This window comes from Microchirus variegatus (assembly GCF_963457635.1).
Source record: "Microchirus variegatus genome assembly, chromosome: 1".
Lineage (NCBI taxonomy): Eukaryota > Metazoa > Chordata > Actinopteri > Pleuronectiformes > Soleidae > Microchirus > Microchirus variegatus.
In genome coordinates this window covers 32714387-32736546 of record NC_139802.1, presented here as the reverse complement: position 1 = coordinate 32736546, position 22160 = coordinate 32714387, and the positions used below count along the sequence as shown (strand labels likewise).

Genomic DNA, 22160 nt, shown 5'->3' with positions numbered 1-22160 from the left:
TCAAAGCTTCCTGCTGACGCTCCTCCCTCCCTTTTCCCCTCTTCTGGTCAAGCCGGTCAGAATCCATTTTGCATGCCACTGTGTTTTTCCACTTCTCGACATTTGAAAAAAAAAAAAGCTGGTCTGATCATGTTTTCTCTGCTTCTTTTTTGCCGGCTCTGCCATGATTAACGTCTAAAATTGCACTTTGGCTACCTTGGCTAGTGTGTGTGTGGTGACGACGTGAAGCAGTTTGTTTTCATCCTGATTTCTGCTAACAGCCAGTAGGGGGAGTGGAGACAGCCCGCAATCTCCCCACATCATGCCATATAATCCTCAGAAAGACTCTGAAGCTTTTAAATTTGGACCTGAAACAATGAATCGATCAGTTACTAAATTAATCTTCAATGATATAGATAATCGAATAATCGGTTTGAAGCTTTTTTTCATGATTAAAACAAGATTTCTAATTGTTTTAGCCTTTTAAATGTAAATTTAATTAATTTGTTTTCTGCTTTCTTTGCTCCATATCATAATGAAATCATTAAAAACTGAATGATTTTGGTTTGTAGGCAAAACGAGACATCCGAGAACATCATCATTTCGAGGTTTGAAAAACACTGATCGACATTTTATGAACCAATCGATTAATCGATTAATCGTGAAAATAATCGACAGATCTAATTAAAGTAGGGTAAACAAAATCCCTGCATAGTCATATATAGATGTGCAATAGCTCAGGACTCTGATTACTGTGTGATACAACAATAGCAGGATCCATTTTTTTTCCCCCTTCTGTGGGCAGAGATTATTCCAGACGTGCTGCTGATAAAGCTGTTGCTACGCCTGGAAGGCATCCATCACGGGCTGCTCCGCAGAAAGCAAGCCTCTGTCACTAAATCAATCTGCTTCCGTGATGTCCGCTGCTCGCTCTCTCGTCGTCTTAAGATAATTAAACAACGTCATAATCCAAATTGCAACGGTCCGACGTTTTTGTTACAGCCATGATTTCTCCATCTGTCTTGAGATTTGACGTCAAAGCCACATTTGGTTTCTGTCATTGAAGATCTGTCTGGTCAACAATGGACTGTGGCCTCTTAAACTCTTATGACGCCCTCGAGCAAAACCAGACCCAGAATAAGATGAATGACCAACGGAATTTAATTATCTTCCCTTAATGGCTGATATACTGTGATATCTGGTTGAAGCTGAGTCGCTGTGGCTTTTAGAGAGCAGATAAAAACACAAGCTCATAAAAGAGCTTTTTCCAGGCAGCATGAAATGACGCCGTGCCACCGTATCTGGCCTCCTATTGGACGGAAGTCATGGAATCTTGTGTTATGATGGACTTATTGATCCACAGACGTTTGAAACGACTTGGGGGGTGTATCCCGTATCACGCATAAAGCGCCGGTATTGATTCCCTGCACTTTCTGCTGTGCCGAATGCCCCACAGCAGTGATGGATGGAGGAACAGTGCGAGGTGGGCGAAGGGTGAAGAGAGAGGGAGGTTTGTTAAAATAACAACAGCGAAACTGCGATCGACTGCAAACCCAAGGTTAGCCAAAAGTGGAGAACTTTTTGACGTTTGAATCCACTCATGGACGCATTAGATTGTGTTGTCTCATCACAGCTGGCTGAGAATCATCAGCTACAATGACCTGAATCAAAATCCACATTCACCATCTGAAACTCTGGATGTAAATCTCCCTCATTGATCCTGTGTTTACAAGGCCATAAACGGCAAAATGCTTCACTTAGCAACACGAAAAAGCACTTTGCTCATTCGGCGAGGCAAGTCGAGCACATGCAGCTGTGCCGATATACGTGAACGAGGACTCTGGGTTATTAGCGAGACCAGAGAGCGAAATCTGGGTCTGCCTGTGATTATTTTTAGATCAGTTTGATGGAGGAGGTGTGAGGAGCGATGATGTGTCTGAACGAACAATTAACTTGTGCGAGAGTGAACGTCAGGGTTTGAAGGAGGAGGCCGAAAGTGGAAGGCAGTTATGGCCACTTAACAAATCAAATGTGTCGCAGAGGAGATGAGGAGAAAACGACCTTTGAGGTGTGATTAGGTGTTGCCTTACAAGTCCGGCTTTATTTCTTGTACTTTTAAACATAAAACATCTTTTGCGTCAGCTATAGTATTGTACACTCTTAGAAATAAGGGCTAAGGGTTCTAAGAAATAAGGGTTATTAACCATAAAAGGGCCAGAAAATGTGTGCTTTTGCCCATTTTTCCAGAATAACGTTCAATATTTTGCAGTTATTTACAATTTGCAGCATGTTAAAAATAGTGTATTAACAATTTACAATGTAGAAAAACAAAAATAGTTTGTATGTTTAATTGAATCGGTATAAAACACATTAGTCAATGTCCAAAAACCAGCCAAAAAAGACGCAGATTCACCAAATTCTTGCAACAGTGCGAGTGAAATTACTGTAATAACCATTTTGACGATGGAACTTCTCAACTTCCAGAAACTGTTAATTGCAGTAATTGTGTAATTGCAGTGATGCAGAGTGCACTATTGAACAGCTTTGGTAGAATAACTTCACGGTAACCTTGGAATATTCAGCGCCTAAAGCCTGACCTGTGGTGCAGCTTCACGTGTGATGTGAGCTGTAGATCAGCAGAGTTGAATGAGCAAAGGTATTTGTCCAAATAAAACAAAATCGATTCATCTTTAAAAACTAGTTGAACTGACTTCCGGTCGGAACACCGTTGAGATGGCCGCATAGCGAGAGAGCTCCCGACTGAGCCAGAGCAATTAGAGAAATTTCCCCATAAAAACCAAATAAATCACTCGACGAAAACCAGTAAGATAAGGGGATAAAATCCATAACTCTGCTCTGAGCAATAAACGTCGTCCGAAGACAGGTGGGTGAGAAGGACGGGGCGCAGCAATATTAGCAGCTAACAGGCACACGCTAGCAAACAACGCTGCGCAGTGCGGAGAGATGGCCGACTTGGAGCTGATTCTGCGAGAGCTAAGAGGATTTCGCCAAGAAAATAAGGAACAATTAGAGACAATAAAAGAAGAAATTGTGAAGGTGAATACCAGATTGGACGAGGCGGAAGGGCGAATTGAGAAGGCAGAAGAGAGGATACAAAACACAGAGGAAGTCGTCACGGCTATGCTAAAGCTGCACACCAATTTGGAGGACAAGCTGCTGGATCTGGAAAGCCGCTCCAGGCGCGAGAACGTAAGGATTTACGGAGTACCGGAGGGGTCCGAGAAAGAATCAGCAACGATGGTCTCATTTGTGGAAAATTTACTCCGTGAAGGTCTCGAGCTAACGGAGGAAATACCTGGCCTGCAGATTGAAAGAGCTCATCGGTCGATGGGTCCGCTGCCTCCGGCGGATGCGCCGCCGCGCTCCATCGTAATTAAGTTTTTGAGTTTTAAAACAAAAGAGTCCTTACTCCGCAAAGCATGGCAGAAGAAGGGGTTCACTTGGCAAGAAAACCACATAAACCTGGATCACGATTATCCACCTCTTATTCTTAAAAAAAGAAGAGAATTTACTGAGATCCGCAAAGTGTTGAAGGAAAATAAAGTCCAGTTCCAGACCCTCTTCCCCGCCAGGCTGCGCGTGAGACACGACGACGGAACCAGAACCTACGATACTATTGCGGAGGCATCAGAGGATCTGATAAGAAGAGGCTACACCGTGACAACCATCAGACCTCCGGAGACGCTCATGGAGCAGGTGCAGCAGATGTCCTGGAGGAGAGTGGACAGACGAACGAGGAGAGGCACGACCGGGCAGGATTCTAACTACAAGGAGAAGCTCCGAGCCTTCAGGAGACCATCACCGACCCCCTCCGCGAACTAAACGACTTAACCCGCAATTCGTGGATGACGGAGTTAACTGTGAAGTATTTTAAACTGTAATATGGCTGAAAATAGGAGTGGAGATACATTATGGAGTAGACTGGTTCATTCGGGGCCCTTGGATTTATTTTGTTTGTTTGTTTATTTTCTCTCTCCTATATGCGACTGTCGCAGGTAAGGGACTCTTCCTTCTTTTTGAGGAGGGAGACTTTTCCCTTCGAGCCACCTCGGGAGGCTCAACAGGGTCAGGTTAACAGACCCCTACATAAGGAGTCACACGGACAAACTGTGTTCAGTTTAATGTTTATTAATATGTTACTTGTTCATTTCCTGCCGGTTCTTGCAGTGAGGGGAAAGCGCACCATATTATTGAGAGGGATGACGGGGGGAATCACATAGATGCAGAACAGATCTTTGAAAATAGCATCATTTAATATAAATGGAGTACTCAACCCAGTTAAGAGGGGGAAAATCCTATCAAAATTGAAAAAAGATCAAATCCAAGTAGCTTTCTTACAGGAGACACACCTCAATGACTCTGAACATGCTAAATTGAATAAATCAGGTTTCAAACATGTTTTCTTTAGTTCCCATGGATCGGGGAAGCGGAGAGGAGTGGCGACTTTGATATCCAGTGCTGTAAATTACGAACACATATCAGAACATAAGGATAACGAAGGCAGATTGGTCATGGTTACAGGTAAAATAGAAGGGATTGTGATAACTTTCCTTAACGTGTATGTGCCTCCGGGAAGCGGCTGGTCCTTCTACAAACATATAGTTGATCTAATGACAACAAAAAGTCAAGGGATGTTAATATGTGGCGGAGATTTCAACATACGTTTAAATCCGAAAGTTGACTCATCGAACGGGAGATCTGACGCAAAAGCCAATACTAGAAGATTAAACACTTGGATGCGTGAAGTGGGGATTGTGGATGTGTGGAGAGAGATGAACCCGACGAGTCGAGACTATTCACATTACTCGCACGCCCACAATGTCTACTCACGCATCGATTACTTTTTTATGCTTAAAGGAGATCTTTCTCGAGTTGATAATTGTGAAATAAGACCCATTACTATTTCGGACCATGGTCCCATTTACATGTCAGTCCATCTGATTAACAGAAAGAATAAGTCCACTCTCTGGAGACTGAATTCAAACATTCTCAATAACCCAATTATCAAAGATAAATTGAAAGGTGAAATTCAGTTGTATTTGGAAAATAACGATAATGAAGAAGTAACTCCACCTATTCTCTGGGATGCATTAAAAGCGGTGATTAGAGGTAAAATAATAGCCATCTCCTCATATGAAAAGAAAATGAAGGAACAAAAACTCAAACAATTAGAAGAGGACTTGAAGGGACTACAGAAAGAACACGCAAAATCTCCCAAAATTGACAATAGAAGTAAGATTAAAAAACTAAAAAAGGAAATAGATGAAATAAATACTCAGGAAATTCAAAAAAAGCTCCTTTTTACAAAGCAACAATACTATGAGGTCGGCGGAAAATCCCTAAAACTTCTATCATATAGGTTAAGAAAACAGCAAGCAGATAGAACTATTCATAAAATAAAAAATTCCACAACAAATGAAATAGAAACTAATCTGGAGAAAATCAAGCAGTGCTTTAGAGAATACTACAAAACATTATATTCCCAACCACAGACAAGCAACGATGATCAGATTGATACTTTCCTAGCTCAGATAAATCTCCCAAAAATCAATGATGATCAAAATGAAAAATTAATATCTAAATTAACAAAGGAAGAAATTCAATCGGCAATCGGGAGAATGAAAGGGGGGAAGTCTCCAGGGACAGATGGCTTTACCACAGAATGGTACAAAACAATGCAAGATCAACTAATTCCAACATTATTAAAAACGTTCAATTGGGTTTTGGAAAACAAAATCATCCCCCCTTCTTGGAAAGAAGCAATGATCTCAGTCATACCTAAGGAGGGTAAAGATAAATTAGAATGTGGGAGCTACCGTCCTGTGAGTCTTCTTAATAATGATTATAAACTATTCACATCCATATTAGCCAAAAGAATTGAACTGATATTACCTGTATTAATACATAAGGACCAGACTGGCTTTGTCAGACAAAGACAGACCCAAGATAACATCAGAAGAACACTACACGTTATGAGACAAGTCACACAACAAAAACTGGAGACATTGATATTGAGCTTAGATGCAGAGAAAGCATTCGATTCAGTGAGGTGGTCATTCTTATATAAAGTACTTTCAAAATTTGGCTTCCATACAACTATAATTGACACATTTGCAGCATTATACAACAAACCAACAGCTAGAATTAAAATCAATGGAGATCTAACCACTTCATTCACTCTGGAAAGAGGAACAAGACAAGGGTGTTGTGCGTCGCCACTCCTCTTTGCTCTGTTTATAGAACCCATGAGTCAACTGATTAGGCAGAGATCAGATTTTAAGGGAGTAACATTGGATTCAGGGGAACAAAAACTGGCCTTATTTGCTGACGATTTACTGATTAGTATAACACAACCTACACAGACACTCCCGAAACTGATGAAATTGTTAGAGGAATTCGGTTTCATTTCTGGTTATAAAATTAATATTAACAAAACTCAAGTATTAACGTTTAATTATGATCCTCCATCTTCAATTAAGACCATTTATAATTGGAAATGGGATGCTGAGTCCATCAAATATTTGGGGGTTTCACTACCAAGAGACTTCTCGAGATTGTATGATATTAATTATGGCCCATTAAACTCAAAAATTAAGTCTGATATACATAGATGGAATGTTATTCCCTTTCTAAGTTTAAGCTCCCGGATAGAATCAGTTAGGATGAATATTCTTCCACGGATGCTGTACCTTTTTCAGTGTTTGCCAATCAAAATACCATCCAAACAGTTCTTAGAATGGGACAGATTGATAGCGAGGTATTTATGGCAAGGGAAAAAGGCTAGAATTAAATTTAAGACGCTACAATTAAGAAAAGGAAAAGGTGGAATGGGCCTTCCCTGCTTGCAGGACTACTACCTTGCAGCCCAGCTGAGGCCTTTAGTCTGTCTGTGTTCACCATCATACACTGCGGCATGGAAGGAAATAGAAGGCACAACGATAAAGGGAATTCCAATAACAGCCCTATTGTGTGATAACAAACTACAAGTAAAACAGGAAATCCCAGAAGACTCTATAACAGGCAGCTTTTTGAAGTCCTGGCAGGAAATAGTTAAAATTTGCAGATTAGGAGAAGCATCTAAAATGATGAGATGGTGTGCCTATGATGCAGACTTTGCACCAAATAGAACTGATACCAGATTTAAGATATGGATCTCAAAAGGTTTAACTACATATTATTCGTTTATCCACAAAGGGACATTTCAGAGTTTTGAAACCCTACAGAAGAATCATGGTCTGGAAAGAGAGGATTTCTTCAGATACCTGCAAGTGAGAGATTATTTTAATAAGAATCTTAAAGAGGAGTTAGGAAAAGGTGAATCAGGGTTCATAGAGGTATTTTTATCATTATCTAAATCCAGATCAGGTAACAAAATTATCTCCAAATTATATAATGCCATACAATTATCTAAACAAGAGAATACAGAATACATAAAGAAGAAATGGGAAAAAGAAGCAAAGGTGATGATCACACAGGAGAGCTGGGAGAAAATATGCCAGCTACAATGGTTCTCAACTGGCTCAAACACATGGCGGGAGTTCTGTTGGAAAAACATTGCAAGATTTTTCATTACACCTATTCAGAAAAGACATCAGGGTACCGGGGACGCTTGTTGGAGACTCTGTGGGTTGAATGGAGCCAACCATTTTCATATTTTTTGGGAATGTGAAGAAATAAGACCTTACTGGGAAAAGATCCACGAACATATACAAAACGTATTTAATGTAAAGATTCCGTTTAAATGTGAAACTTTGTATCTGGGAGATCTATTACTTGACACATGGAACAACAACGACAAAAAACTGCTTGCTATACTGTTGGCAGCCAGTAAGAAATCCATCACAAGGAAATGGTTAAAAGTAGAACCACCCACCATTGATGAATGGATTGAAATTGTCTATGAGATTTATGTTATGGAGAAGATATCTTTTTCCCTCAGAGTCGAAAAAGGGAAATTTTACAAGATGTGGTCCAAATGGACTGAGTATGTGAAACCAATTAGATCAGATTTCATTTGACTGTACTGGTGCTATGTGTGAAACTACCCTCCTTATTTTCTTCATGCGATGTTTTGTTTATTTGAGATGGTGCGCCCCCCCAGTTTTGTTATATTTTGTTTCATTATTGAAGTAGTGATCTATGGAATAATTCCAGAAGGGCAGTATGGATAAAGTCATCAGAACTTACTGTCTCCATCCTTTAACAAGATCTGAAATGACGAAGTGTTTGATTATTGTATGTGATGGAAATCTGCTTTTCTAAATAAAAAGATAATTACAAAAAAAAAACTAGTTGAACTCAATTTAAACCATCCAATTTTTGTCTCATAAAATCTTTCCACGTGAGAGAACAGTGAGTCCACAGCAGAAGTCAGGACAGCGCTTGAAACTTCTCAGTGATGTTCAGACTGCAGGCAAATCAACATGTTCTGGAGTCAGACCTGTCCTCACGGTTGATCGCATGGGTTGCTTCGTGACGTCAGTGTTGCTCCCAGAAAAAACTCTGTGGGGTTAGGGTTAGGGTTAGGGTTTCCTAACCCACCCAAGGTTAGGTAACCTTGTCCATCAAATGAATGAATCAATCACAGATTTCAAGCTAACATCGATAATATTATCTCTTTTTTCAACATGAATCCAGATACGACAGAGAATCTGGAGTAACCAACAAGTCCATAAACATAAAGTAGGTTTTTCTTACACTTAAAAATAAGTGTTCCAAAAGGGTTCTTCTACAAGGGCTGAAGTTCTACCTGGAAACATTTGCTTCTGAAAAACCCTTTCCTGAATAGTGTTTTTCAAGGGTTCTTGGAAACACTAATGGTTCCAGTAAGAACTATTTTGATCCGGAGAACCCTTTAAAACCCCTTTCCTGAATAGGGTTTTACAAGGGAACATCAAAACATCTATGTTTTGCTTTATATCTTTGCAATTAATGATAATAATCTTTATTATTATCCACAAATGTAGACATTTGCCTTCACAAAGTGATTGAAAAGACATATATATTATATTCCAAATAAATAACATGTCATACACCCAGTGAATGTTCTTGGTTGAGGGCAGTTTTATGAAATCATTCTTTGTGTTCATTTATTGAATTTTATATACTTGCATGTCTGCTTTCAGTTCTTATTCTTAAAAGCCCTTGTATACGGTATTGTGATATATATTGTTTTATGGAGTTGTGTATACTGTACGTTGACCCCATCAGTGTCCACTGCTAGCAGATATGGAATATACTGAAGATAAATAATTGATTAGTTCAAGGTTTTTGCCAAAGGCTGCTATTTTGTGTAGACAGCAGCTGTATAAGGTTGGAGTTAGTATTCAGAAGGACTGCACTTTAATATCAGACACATTTCACCCCCTCACCCTTTTATATTGAGCCATTTTGACCCTCTTCGTTCCTATGTGTTTTTTTCCCCCTCCCTCCTCCCTCCACCGTGCCTCCGTCTTCGCTCTCGCCTCCACACACTCTCTGGTTTCGATTTTTTTGCGCTGCTCTTTTTTGTCACTCTCATCTTTCACTCCAGCAGCTTAGTAAAAAAGGGGGATGCTTTGCTGAAGCCATTGTTTTTCTCCATCCTCTTTATTCTCCCCTCTCATCCCTTCATCCCAACACACCCCCTCTGCTCTGCTCACACCTCCAACCCCCACCTCGTCTTGTTCTGAGTGAGGGACAAACCTCTACGTCACAGAGGGGACGCTGTTCACATCAGCGGATACACACTCAGACACAAAGACACCTGACTCCGCTTTATTTGCATTCTCTCCCTCTTTCTCTCTCTCTCGCTCTCCGTCTTTTCCCTCTCTCCCTGCCTTGTAGCCGAACTGGAATACAAACACACCCACGCAGGGGGGGGAAAAGGCAGCCGAATCGTTTATTTGTTAATTTCATCTCTTCTGCTCTGTTCCTGCCACACCCTGGGCTGCTTTTTTCTTTTCTGATTGAGAGGATGTTGTTGTTGTTATTATTGTGAGCTCATGCCACAGGTAATCTCACACGTCTGACAGGAAGATGAAGAAAATCTGGTCCAAGAAGAGATTTCAGGTGAGGGGAAAACAAAATTTATCCATTTGATGTTAGTGCTGCTCTTCTCAATATAATATGCAGGGAATATCACAGCCTGTGTGTGTGTTTTTTCTTTATTTAATCCATCACTTAAAGAATTAGTTTTCCATTGAAGTATATGAATATTATTTTGTTGCCAAAGAATTAATCAACAATAGTTTGCTCTTCAAGTTTTGAGGAGCGATTTAGCCGTTTCCTCTTTTTTTGGTTGTTGAATATCATGCCACACCCTTTACCTAATGCAAATACCTACATTTGTCATACACCAGCGGTAAAATGAATCATTTTAGATCAGATACTGATATACTACTCTTGCATGTAGTTCAGCTAGGACATGTTAAGGACATGAGCAAAAGCATGGATGAATGTCTTTGTTTCATTATTTTTCTGTCAAATTAACAGATGAAAACCTAACAAAGGATGTAGGCTCCCGGTGTCCAGATAGAGGGATGTACTGTGTTTTAATTTAGTACAGTATAATTGTCAAACTAAAAAGATGAACAGCTTTTTGCGTCTTAAAAAGGTCCACATTTCTGCCGTGCTGCATCTTTATCACTGCATGCAATATGCCCTTATGTTGTTTTTGTTGTTTTGTGTCATTTAAGAAGTGATTCACAGAGCAGGTTTACGTGAGGAAAGTGTGTCAGTAGGCTACACATGGACCTGGAGCCACAGAGCAGAGCATGGGGAGGAAAAGCTGATTTTTCCACTCCATGATGTTTCCATATCAAACACCTGAGATATTCATCTCCTGCCTCCAGCAGACAAACTGAATTCAGATTTCTAGTATTTGTCAAATTCAGCCCAGTCCAGAGGGATTTTTGCGTGGCTTGGTTTTGCTACCCCCCTCCCCACCCTACCTTAACCCCCGAGGCTGTGACAATAGAGATGACGTCAAACACTGACAGAGTCTGTCAAACCAGAGTCACCACCAGACAACAGCAGTTAATCAAAGTGCCCAAGTGCGTGACGCTGCAGCGAGAGAAAGAGAGAGAGAGAAAAACGTGTGATGACAAAAATGACTCATTTGGAGTTTGTTGGGGGTTTTTTTCACTTTGGCATTCGCCGCAAAGCACTGAGTCACTCTGACGTGCTGATTGACAGACTGAATAATAAAAGTTTCATTATTAGCAGAGACAGATGCTCAGTGGAGTTTGACTCAATGGTAGACAGATGTTGGTGTTCGTATGATGTCAGATTATCAAAACTGATTTTGTCAAATGAGCTGTCGTGAATAGAGAAGAATAACGTTCAATATCTGGCAGTTATTTACAATTCACTGCATGTTAAACTAGTCTATTAACAACAAACTAAAGGTTTTATTTAAAATAATTTAAAAAATAAACAGTAGTTGTACATGAACACCAGGTTTTGCATGTTTAATTTGGAATTTGAACAGTACAAAACATATTAAGTATTTGTCCCTGTGAGCAAAAACAGGCCAAAAAATGGAAATTAGCACAAAATTACCGTAAAAAAACCACACGTTAGCTTTGATGTGCGACTTCTCAGCTTTCGGAAACCATTGTAATTCTTCAAATGGCGCAAACCGTCACATCATTACACGCTTGCGCAAACACATGTTCGGTGTTAAAGGGCCAGTCTCGTTCACAAAAACGTAACCCTGTTTGCTGAAGTCGGTGTTGATAACGTATCGACAAAAGAGATAAACCGAAGTGTCACTTTAACGGGTCTCCAGATGTCTTTTCAACTCTGTCGTGTTCGTGTTTGCCGTTGAATAACACGTCGCACTCTTGTGTCTTGTTTCAGAGAACTGGACATTCCACACGGACATTTGGCAGATTCACCCATGGTGTGTTGTCAGTATGAGCTTTATTCTGTTGTATTCTTTTTCCTTATCAGTTTAAAAAAGAAAAATAGCAGCTTTTCTCCTTCTTTTGTTTTGTTTTGCTCTCAAAAGCATGTGTTCCACTTTGATTTATTCCTCTAATAACTCTCTTACACGTGAACGTTGCCACTGTAGGACATCGATATTGCTTCCAGTGAATTTATGTTGTTTTACTGCTTGACTGCTCATAACAAGAGTGGGTTTTATTATTGTACATCCACCCACATCGAGCAATATTTTTGTAATCACTCTGTTGCCTCTCTGCATAAAATCCTTGAGTGAATAACGTCTGGCTTCAGTGATTTATAATACGAATCCATATGTGAGGCATCCTCACTCAGATCTGACTCCAAATTACATTTAGATTGAGATTCAGGCTGTATTTTTCCTCCAAAAAATTACACTGCATAATCAATTTCTCTCGCTTGGTGTGCAAGTCATTTATACTGGGTGGATCTACACACACACAAACACACACACACACAGCTGGTGATGTAATGAGGTAATCGTGATTGTTCCACTGGCTTTCTCATCTAATCAGGATCTGACTCCATGTAAGTCACGATGAGGTGCAACCTGTTTTGTGGTTGTGGAGCCCTCTAACCCGTGAACACGTCTGTGTCAGCCTCGCAGCACTTTGGCTGGTGATATTTAGACTCGTAATGGGTACGAAGAGGATTGGTCGTGTGGGTGAGAGAGATGCTGGTTTCCATAGTAACGGTGCTCTCCCGTCTGCCCTCTCTTGCTGCCACTACGGAAGCGAAGTTTTCCGCTCCTGCCGAAAGCAAAGCTATGGTAAAACCTGCCTGTCTCGATTAATCTTCTGCCTGCTTCTTATTTTTTTTGCCCATTTTCATTTTCATCCCTCTGTCCCTGACTTCATTTGTTCACCCTGCTGATGTAATGTGGCCTTGTTTATTCTTTCTCTGTCTTTGCTTTGTTCTCTATATTTCATTTCAGCTTCTTTAAGACGCCACATGATGTTTTATTGGTCTGCTGCCTCTTCCTGTCTGAGAGCCATTATGTTTTGTGTTTTTCTCTGACCTATAATATTTCAATTTCACTGCTACACAGACACATGAGGCCATGTCCCATTGCTCTCATTTACAGTATGTTATTTCCATCTAAAGGTCCAGTGTGTAACTTGTTTTTTATTAGTTTTTTATTAATTGAATACACGAGCCATATGTCTCTTTTGTTTGTTTATAATCACTTTATAGTCAATGTTTTTCGTTTTCAGAGCAATAAGATAAGACTGAAAGCCCATTTTAAGCAATTAATATAATTAGAAAATTTAATTTAATACTTTTATGCCCCCCTTTTGAGGACACTTCATTTACACTAAACACCGTGTTCAGAAAACGCAGAACTGACTGTAAATATCCAGTGTGTGACATTTATGATGGTTTATTGGCCTAAATTGAATATACGACCCATAAATATGTTTGTATAAGTGTATAATTTCTTTAAAATGACAGTCACTTCCTTCTTGTAGTCTTAAAATAGGCCTACTGTAGACATGTTTCCGCAGCAGCTAGCAAGCTAACTATATGATCCAGGAAGAACAGCATTGTTTTTGGTATGTGGTTCCCTGGTGCATTTGGGAGTTTTTAAAAATGAGTTTCCCAGCGGACAATTTATTCAGGCTTTAATCAACATTCACTCCCAGGTTATGCTTTTTTTTCCATTTCCAATTCCAGCCTCATCTTCAGGGCAATGCTATGCACGCTCATCTTCCGGCTGCTAACATAGCCGTTAGCTACAAGTTTGTTTGTTTTTTCAGTGAACCTTATTTTTTACAACCAGACGGTGCTCAGTGAGTTTTAATTTATTTATTTCATCTGACTTTATTTTATCTGTGCCTTAAAACTGTTCACATTGAGCTTGAGCTAGCGTCAGATGTTACAAAATCCTAATGACTGTGACATTGACAGTTAGCTCCAGTGTGTTGCTGTTGTTGTCCTCTGACTGAAAAATTTTAAACTTCCCATATTAATAGGAATAAACTACATTTTCAAAATTGAAGTTTCGGAACTTTAATTTAGTTGGTAAATGTAATGTATTGTAGCATTTTAGCTTCAATGCTATTCCTCAATCACAGGCACACATTACCTACTGCAGACCTATTTAGGCCATATGTATATTAAATTGAGCTCAGAATTGTGGTTTTAGTAATTGAAATTAGTCATTTTATAGATTTATTGATTTATTTAGCAAGGTAAAAAAAAGAAGCTGTGAATCTCTTCGTGCCCTGCTGTTTTGTTGCCAAAGCAAATGGATCCAGACGAGAGCACAGATCATTTTCTTCATACCCTTCCCCTCCAAGTTTTTTTTTTTCTGAGCCACAGCTGGCTTCGTGTCACGCTCGAAGCATCAGTTCATTTATTTTCCTCAGGGGGCTCCGCACAGCTCTTTTCAAGGGCCTCATCAAGCTGTGTGCCGCTAAGCAAATGTGAAGTGTCATTTTCAGCGAGCCTCTGTTGTTTCTGTTATTTTCAGGCTCCCTCTTCTCCTTTCACCTGATTTTCTTTTTTCTTTTAGCTGCCCTGAATTTCCTCCTGCCGTCTGTCGTGACTTGTCTGTGTGTTTGTTTCAGACTCTGAGGCGACAGAGGATGAGACCACAGAACCCCAGATGGAAACCAAAGAAGGGGCCGGGAGGCACCAAGACAAGGCTGGACGGAGAGGACCTTCAGGTAATTCACCCAAAATAACTCTCATATTTACTGCTGTCGTACAATTAAGAATAAGTGGCCTCCAAAATGTATTTCTATCGCTGCAAAGAGGAAAAGCCTGCAGAAAATGATACAGTAAAAAAATTTAACTAAAGCATCATCACTGCTTGAAACACCCTTCTACAGAAGAAAAATGCAGCGCAGATTGATTTATTAAATGTTTATTATCAGCGTGGGCCAAGACGTGTGTGTGCTGGATGAAACCAGATACGGCAGAATACATAAATCCCTCGTGGTGTGATGCAACAGCGTGACACACTGCCCCAGTTTCCAGCAGGGAACCTGTCTCAGGTCTGGAGCTCGCTGTGATTCTCCACAGGGGAACCAACAGCCTAGAAAACTGGAGCCAATGGCACACTTATTATTTTAATGTATCTGTTTATTGAATTAGGACAGAGCACATTAATCAGCGGATAAGCATCAACGTAAATATGCCGGAATTAGCATAACTGCACATGGCCAATTTGGAAGGGGAATTGGGCTTGTAGCTACAGGGTCACCGGTTCAAATCTCAACACAAGTCAAGGACAAATTTACTATCACTAATTGGTGTGAGTGTGCAAATAAAACCAATTCTAAAAATTACAAAGTTTTATTGTGATGAATGTTTTGAAACAGAGTAAAGATACTAAATCTTGTGACTTTTTGAGAGGACATTTTGTTCATTAGTAATCTAATACAAATCAAAAAGGCTGTTTTTATCATTCATTTTTCCATCCTTAACCTATGAACACCTGAGCCTCATTTTTTAAAAACTTATTTTAAGCATAAAAGGGCCACAAAATGTCCTGTAACTCAGTGCTTTTGCTCATAGCTTCATAGTTATAGTTAGTAGTCTGGCAGACTTTTGAATTTTTTATTTAGAAAGAACACTGATGTCTCAATGTCCAAAAACAGGCCAAAAAATTGAAACTATATCCAGGCGTTTTTTCAACTTTCTCCTCTCTGGTAACAAAGACGCTGATTCTCCAGCTTCCTGCAACAGCGGGAGTGAAATGACCATAATAACCACACGTTGGCTTTGACGTGCAACTCAGCCTTCAGAAACTGCTGCGCTGGAATTTTTCCAACAAACCAGCGCAGCCCTCACGTAATTGCGGCAATGCAAAGTGCGCTTGCGTAAACGTGTCGTCTGCGAATGCGCTCAGTGTCAAAGGTCTAAATTTACATTTGCCAATTCTCTAAAGTGGTATCAGTGCTCTCATGTGGTCCTCGTCGCTGGTTTCTAACCAGGCAACAGCTCTGAATACAGATCAGAAATACTGTCAGCCTTCTCCTCAACCACAAAGACATTCTATATTCTTCCTTTGCCTGTGCTCAGTGTTTGTACTTCCTCACTACACAATAAAATGTGTAGAAAAACAAGAAACAACATCAGAATAGGGGGAGATGAGATGAGGTGATGTTTCCTTCAGCTGTGAATAAAAACTAGAATACCTGTTTAAACATTCCAGGTTAATGCGCAGTTCAGTTTGATTTGGCTCTAATTTTTTTATGTTTCACTGGAAACTGATATGGTTTGTTGCTGAGTCGGTCGTTTTTATATTCTCGTCTCCATCGCCTTCTCGAGGCTTCTGTCGTTAACGGAAGATGCTGACTTGCTGGCTCTTTTCGCTGCCAAAGCATTCCTGACTCTGTTGCTTATCTCGAAAATGTCAATCATTTGCTGATTTGTGGCGTGTGTGTGTGTGTGTGTGTGGGGGCGGGGGGGTTGTTTTTAAGTGGGTGCATGTTCCACAATGAAGCTCTTGCACTTTCTGTTTCATTTCCTGTTCTCGAAGATCAATAGAGGCTCCATATTCAGCTCAACCTTTTCAACAATGTTACTGGTGTTCTATCAGTCACTTTCTATCCATGTTCTGTGCGTAGTTGTGTGATATTTGCGTTGCATTCATTAAAACAAAATGAAATCCTCAATGAACCTTAATTAGAAAGGAAGGAGTCTCACAATTGAAGTGTGCAAATATTATTTATTTTACATTGAATAAATGCACTGATTTTTAACGATAATATAATATTAAATTAAGAAAAATCTGTTAGATTCTGCAAGGAACTGTTGATCTATTGGTCTTTCAAAGTTCCATGAATGAAAATGCTCTCAAATACACATTTTAATTGCAATGCATTCTATTGAGTGTGTTCAAAAGTAATGAATTTTCTTTAACCCAGTCCGATTCATATTGTACTTTTCTGCTTAATATTTCATTTAATTGATATCAAATTGTTTATGTGTCTCTGCAGGTGAGGGAGGAGGGCTGATGGATTATAACCCCGACGCTTCAGATCGCAGAGCCACCCTCCCTGGCGCGTATGACCCCGTTGTGGAGCGAGAGCTCCGAACTCTGGGCTCCCGCCCTCCGGGGCCCCACATGGACCCCACTAATCCGCCCAGGCAAGCTCTTGGCGGGGGTCCCGCCGAAGGGGCCCCCCCTGTCCGTCACCTGGGTGTGGAGCCGCTGATCCGGGCGTCTCACGCTAACCTGGCACGACCTGTTCAAGGGTCAGAGGAAAGTGTTTCTGTAGGCAGTGACTATTATGGGAGCATGTTCAGCCTCTACAGAGGGAGAACATTTTCTATGCCATTATAGCACATGGCTTTTTTTTGTCTTTCTTTAAGGAGTTCACAAAATGAAAAAGACTGGCCACAAACCCAAAATATGCAACATATTATATCCTCCATAGACCCAACGTGCAATCATGTTTTTTTTTTAATGTTATGAATCAATTTTTAAATAATAATTTCTTTTATTCAAGCTTTTTTTCATACAGTATTGACGTCACACCTTCCTTTGACTCAGTCTAACAATTTTGATGAAATATGGAACAGTGTGCAGATCTGAAAACTGGAAAGACTATTTTTTACCCAGTGCATGTTTTTTTCCTCCCCCTTAAGCAGCCTCTCACTTTTGGATTAACACCATACCTTTATAGGTTTGCTGTGACATGCATGGTTTGCTGGCTTAGATCCAAGCTAATATTAGCATGAACGTTCTCACACAAGCTGATCCACAGGTTCTCTTTTAGGGCATGATGTTTTTGTATTTGAATTTAAAAAACATGGGCAGTTCGTGTCATGAATCTGCACCATCTGTGTTTGTTCCTCTTTGCCACAGTTTGAACAGATTTGCTGTTATTTTCTATGATTGACTCAGTCGTTTTTTTGATTTTAAACTGTCCAGTGTCTCTGAAAACGAGACATTAAAGAGCACAGATAAAACACAAGAACTCACTGAAACCGTAACGATACAAAACGGACACAAAATGGACGTCCGTGTGCTTGTTTTTCACTCTTCCTACTTCAAACTTCGGCAACTGCACCAGAGCTCTAACTTAATGCCTATATTTCCCTTTAATCCCCAACCCTCTAGGACTCAAACAGTTGACCAATCGCAGGAGCTCTCCTCTCGTGTCCCCCTGTCTTGTCCCACCACTCACAAAAACAGCATCAGTACCCCAAACCGAGACCTGGACAAACCCAAGCCTTCAGATCCCTGGTCCACGAAAACTGACCAGTTATCTAGTGTCGCTATGAAACCCAAACTGGCTCGTGCAGGGCCCAAGATCTCTGACAAGGTTCGTGCTTATGAGGAGCGGAGGGCAAGCACGGATGCGACGGAAGGATTAGGTGCAGTTTCAGGCTTTGGAAGGGCAAGGTCCTTTGATTCGGGTGACAGCGTGACGAAGACAGGAGGCCCAGATAAAGGAGACAAGCAAATCCTGCAGGGCTCAGCCCAGAAGCGAGCAGCATTCAAGCAACGGGCTTCGTCTTTAGAAGACAAGATGAGCTACTCCCAGAAGGTCCAGAGCTACCAGAACAAATTCACAGAGGAGCTCCAGAGGATCAAGAAGCTTGTGGGGAAGCCGAGTTTGAAGAAGGCATACTCTACAGAACAGCTGTCACAGAAAGACAGGCCGCCTGTGGGGAAACTGGAGCCCATTCCTCCTCAAGTAGTGAAAAAGTTGGAGGCAAGGGAGCGAGCCATAGAGGAAGGAAAAGTTGGAGAGAGGGAAGGAGGCAGCAGAGAGAAGATTCCTCCCCAGACCAAAGACATCGATCTGGGGAATCGAAGAAAATACGCTGAAAAGGAGAAAGTGACACTGCCAGATTTACAGGGGAAACCAGTGAACAGCTCATCACGAGGACATGCTGGGAAAGACACTGTTACCATGGATACAGCACCAGTTCACCAGTTACCAGGGCAACCATTGCCAACAGTCACAAGGAAAAGCCTCTCCAGGTTTGAAGATCTTTACTATTAAAAAGTACATAATTTTTTATTTGTGTCGCTCACTTAAAAAAACATGATTGTGAATGGATTTGAAGATTCTTTAATGCGACTTTAAATATATTATTTATTGATTCCATGCTTGTTGTCAGTATTACATAACAGGTCTCTTTTTTGCACACAGAGAAAAACAACAAAGCTTCACAGCAGCTGACAAAGACACGCTTGTTGCCAAGTCCTCGTCCTCCAGCAGAGACCTGGGGACGGATTTAAAGCGAGACACCAAGCTGGACAGCAACAGAGCGGGCCGCAGGTCGCCCAGCCCGAACGAGAGGACTGGCTCCCAGTGTCCGCCCAAGCCTCCTCGACTCACTCCATCACCAAGCCCGGGTGTCAGCCCTCTCCTGAAGAGGAGGAAGGCAGATGTGGGGAGGACGTCCCCTGCGTTGAAATTGAACATCCCCACTATTCTGTTGGAGGACGAGCCCATGGAGACAGAGTGCGCTGCAGACAGGAGCAAGAGGAAAGAGGGCAGAGTTCGCAAGAGCAAAAGAAGTTCTGCTCAACCCCGCTCTCCAGAGGAAGGTAGGATGAGTGATGATCTGAGCAATTAAAACAGGCTATTTGGTTGTAGAATCAGACGTTATACGGAGCGTTTGTGTCTTTTCAAGAGTGGTTGTGTGAGATTTTGACAATATCAGCACTGATTTTGCCAAGCGTGATGCCGCCATGTGTTGCTGTTTCTGAGTACGTCCTGGAAACCGGAACGCTCGCTGTCCCTGATAACTTGGCTGCCAAATAAAAAACGATTCCAGCCACTAACAAAAGGCCTCACCATAGACGCTTGCTTGAGTCTACAATATCTTACTATTTCTGCCACCATATGGCACCGTTATTCAGACTGTAAGCCACAGCTTACACGAATTGTCTGCCTCCATCAGTGAGTTCAAATGTGTTATCTTCTTACTTTGGTGTTTTGCAATCTTTTCTTGTATGTTTCTTGTAAGTGACACCAGTTTCCCAAGCGATGCAGCCAGCAGTAGAGCAGCTGATACTCTGGACTTTGATGCAAGAGAGTGAGGAGTTCACAAACTTAAGTTTTCCAGCTGGTAAAAAAGCTGTCTAACAGCAATTTAAAGCCGCTAACATATGCCTTGGATGCTGTAGATGTAGGTTTAATTGGACAAGCCTTTTGTTCGGTGGCTAAATTGAAGGCAGCCATGTTATCGGTGAGATAAAAAAAATTAAACTATCCCCTTAAAAAGAACATCACAGACTAATGACTTATATGGATCTAAAGCATGTGTCTGCTGTGTTATTTATTACTTATTAAATACTGCCTTGCATCAGGGTCAGTACTCTGATAGAATCAATTTCATGCGAAACTAGCCCATGATTCACTTTGAGGCTTACGTTTGGTTTCCAGGAGCCTCGTCCGATGACTCTTACCTATCAGCTGATGAGGATCCAGCTGAGGCCCCGCGGTTTGAGAGGCCTCTCGCGGCCACCCCGGCAGCCATTGGCTCAGAGGTCAAACTCAAATGTGTCATCACTGGGAACCCACCTCCTACAGGTACAACAGAGAGAGAAAGTGTGTTTGTGAAGTATTTGTGACATTTTTACACGACCGTTCTTAAGTTTGGGGTCACTTAGAAATGTCCTTTTTTGAAGGTAAAGCACTTATTTCAATGAATATAATATTAAACGAATCAGAAACACACTCTATACATTGTTAATGTGGTAAACGACTATTCTAGCTGCAAACGTCCCTTGAAAACCCTTGTGCAGTTAGGTTACCACAGCTGAAAACTGTTTTGCTGGTTCTTTGACTAAAGGGCAAAATTATTATTTTGAATAAAAATCATTTTTTCTAATCTTGTCAATATCTTCGCTATATTTTCTATTCATTTTGCAACTCTTTTGATGAATAAAAGTGTGACTCTTAATGGAAAACACAAACAAATTGTATAGGTGACCCCAAACTTTTTAACAGTAGTGTAGATATACACTAAAAGGCTTATTCTTTTACTTATTTTATTCAATTATGGACCTTCAAAGTCAGAATTTGGTCCAGAAAAAAAAATATTCAATGTTTATCTTAAAATAAAATCTTCAGGATGTTATAGTGATTTATTTGATCTTTTTTTCTTTCTTTTGCATTTTCTCTGTTTTTGTGTTTCCTAGGAATTCAGAGCTATGTGGAGATATATTATCTGTTCAAATAAATAAAAAAAACACATGGATAATCCTCAAAACAAAGAGCCTTTCTCCTGAAACATCTCTGAAATGTGGACTGTGCTATATTTGCTCTTTCAGTGGGAGGCTTTTATTGGCTGTGTTTTATTGGCAGTGTTTTTTTTTTTTCATCTGTGCGAACGTTTCTTCTCCTTTTCCCTCAGTGACATGGAGGAAGGATAATGTGGAGATACGGAGCGATGCCTTCCATGCGGTGAAGGCTGCGGGTGACGAGCACAGTCTGACGATAAAGCAGATGAGGCCGAACAATGCCGGGTCGTACTGCGTCACAGCTGTCAGCGCGGCGGGCAGAGCGTCCTGCAGCGCCGAACTCCGCGTCCAGTCAGGTGAGACCGGGTCCGGGGGGGTGTTGGGGTACAGTTGCTGTTTTGTGTGCAACACAAAGTTAGACAAGGGCAGAAACTGTAACACTCATGACAGTGATGCTCTACATTCTGGAACAACTCGCTTTTAATCTACTGCCAGCCCTCCTCCGCCTGACACGCTGTCTTAACGGCTACAAAGACCTGCTGGAGCTCAGCATCCCAGCCAGAGCTTCTGGCTGTGATAGTTGCCATAGCAACCCATTAAATCTTGAAGGCAATGAGTCCTCCACCCCGTCTTGGTTCGGATTGAAAAATGCAGCCCCGCAAAAGGCCTCGAGGCGTAAAGGCAGCGGAGTAAACGAAATCAAAGGTTTCTTTTGTAATAAATGAGTCTGCAGTTCCTGTGTTTATACTGTACAGTGTGAGAAACTCACGCCGCTCTCGCTGTGTTGATTCAGCTCATGTAAATGAAAGCTGCTCTTCTTGAGTTTTGTCAACAAATGCAGTGCATTCACTCCGGTACAGTCTCACAGGCAGCTCAGGGCCTGCGTTGCCATATTAGGCCTGTGTGGAGTCTAAGGAGTATTTTTAGCCCCCCTCTTGTTCTTTTGGGTACTCGCAGTCTGCTTTGTGTCCCTGTTTGAAATTACTGCTGCAATCACGGTTGTTTTCTTTTGACTCTGCCTCTAAACTTCATCCCACAGGGTTTTGGAGCTATA

At 41.1% G+C, this 22160-nt stretch overlaps 1 protein-coding gene across 2 annotated transcripts in view; it reads left to right on the top strand.

Annotated features, from left to right (window-relative positions):
* The window catches only part of LOC310929790 (striated muscle preferentially expressed protein kinase-like), a 51422-nt gene that overhangs the window by 3832 nt on the left and 25430 nt on the right, over positions 1-22160 (top strand). For both annotated transcript variants that reach the window (XM_083892637.1, XM_083892636.1), the window contains exons 2-7: positions 14517-14615; positions 16896-17046; positions 18023-18892; positions 19065-19465; positions 20307-20453; positions 21280-21462. In XM_083892637.1, the coding sequence (XP_083748763.1) occupies positions 14517-14615; positions 16896-17046; positions 18023-18892; positions 19065-19465; positions 20307-20453; positions 21280-21462 (1851 nt within the window). The remainder of the gene's footprint in view (positions 1-14516; positions 14616-16895; positions 17047-18022; positions 18893-19064; positions 19466-20306; positions 20454-21279; positions 21463-22160) is intronic.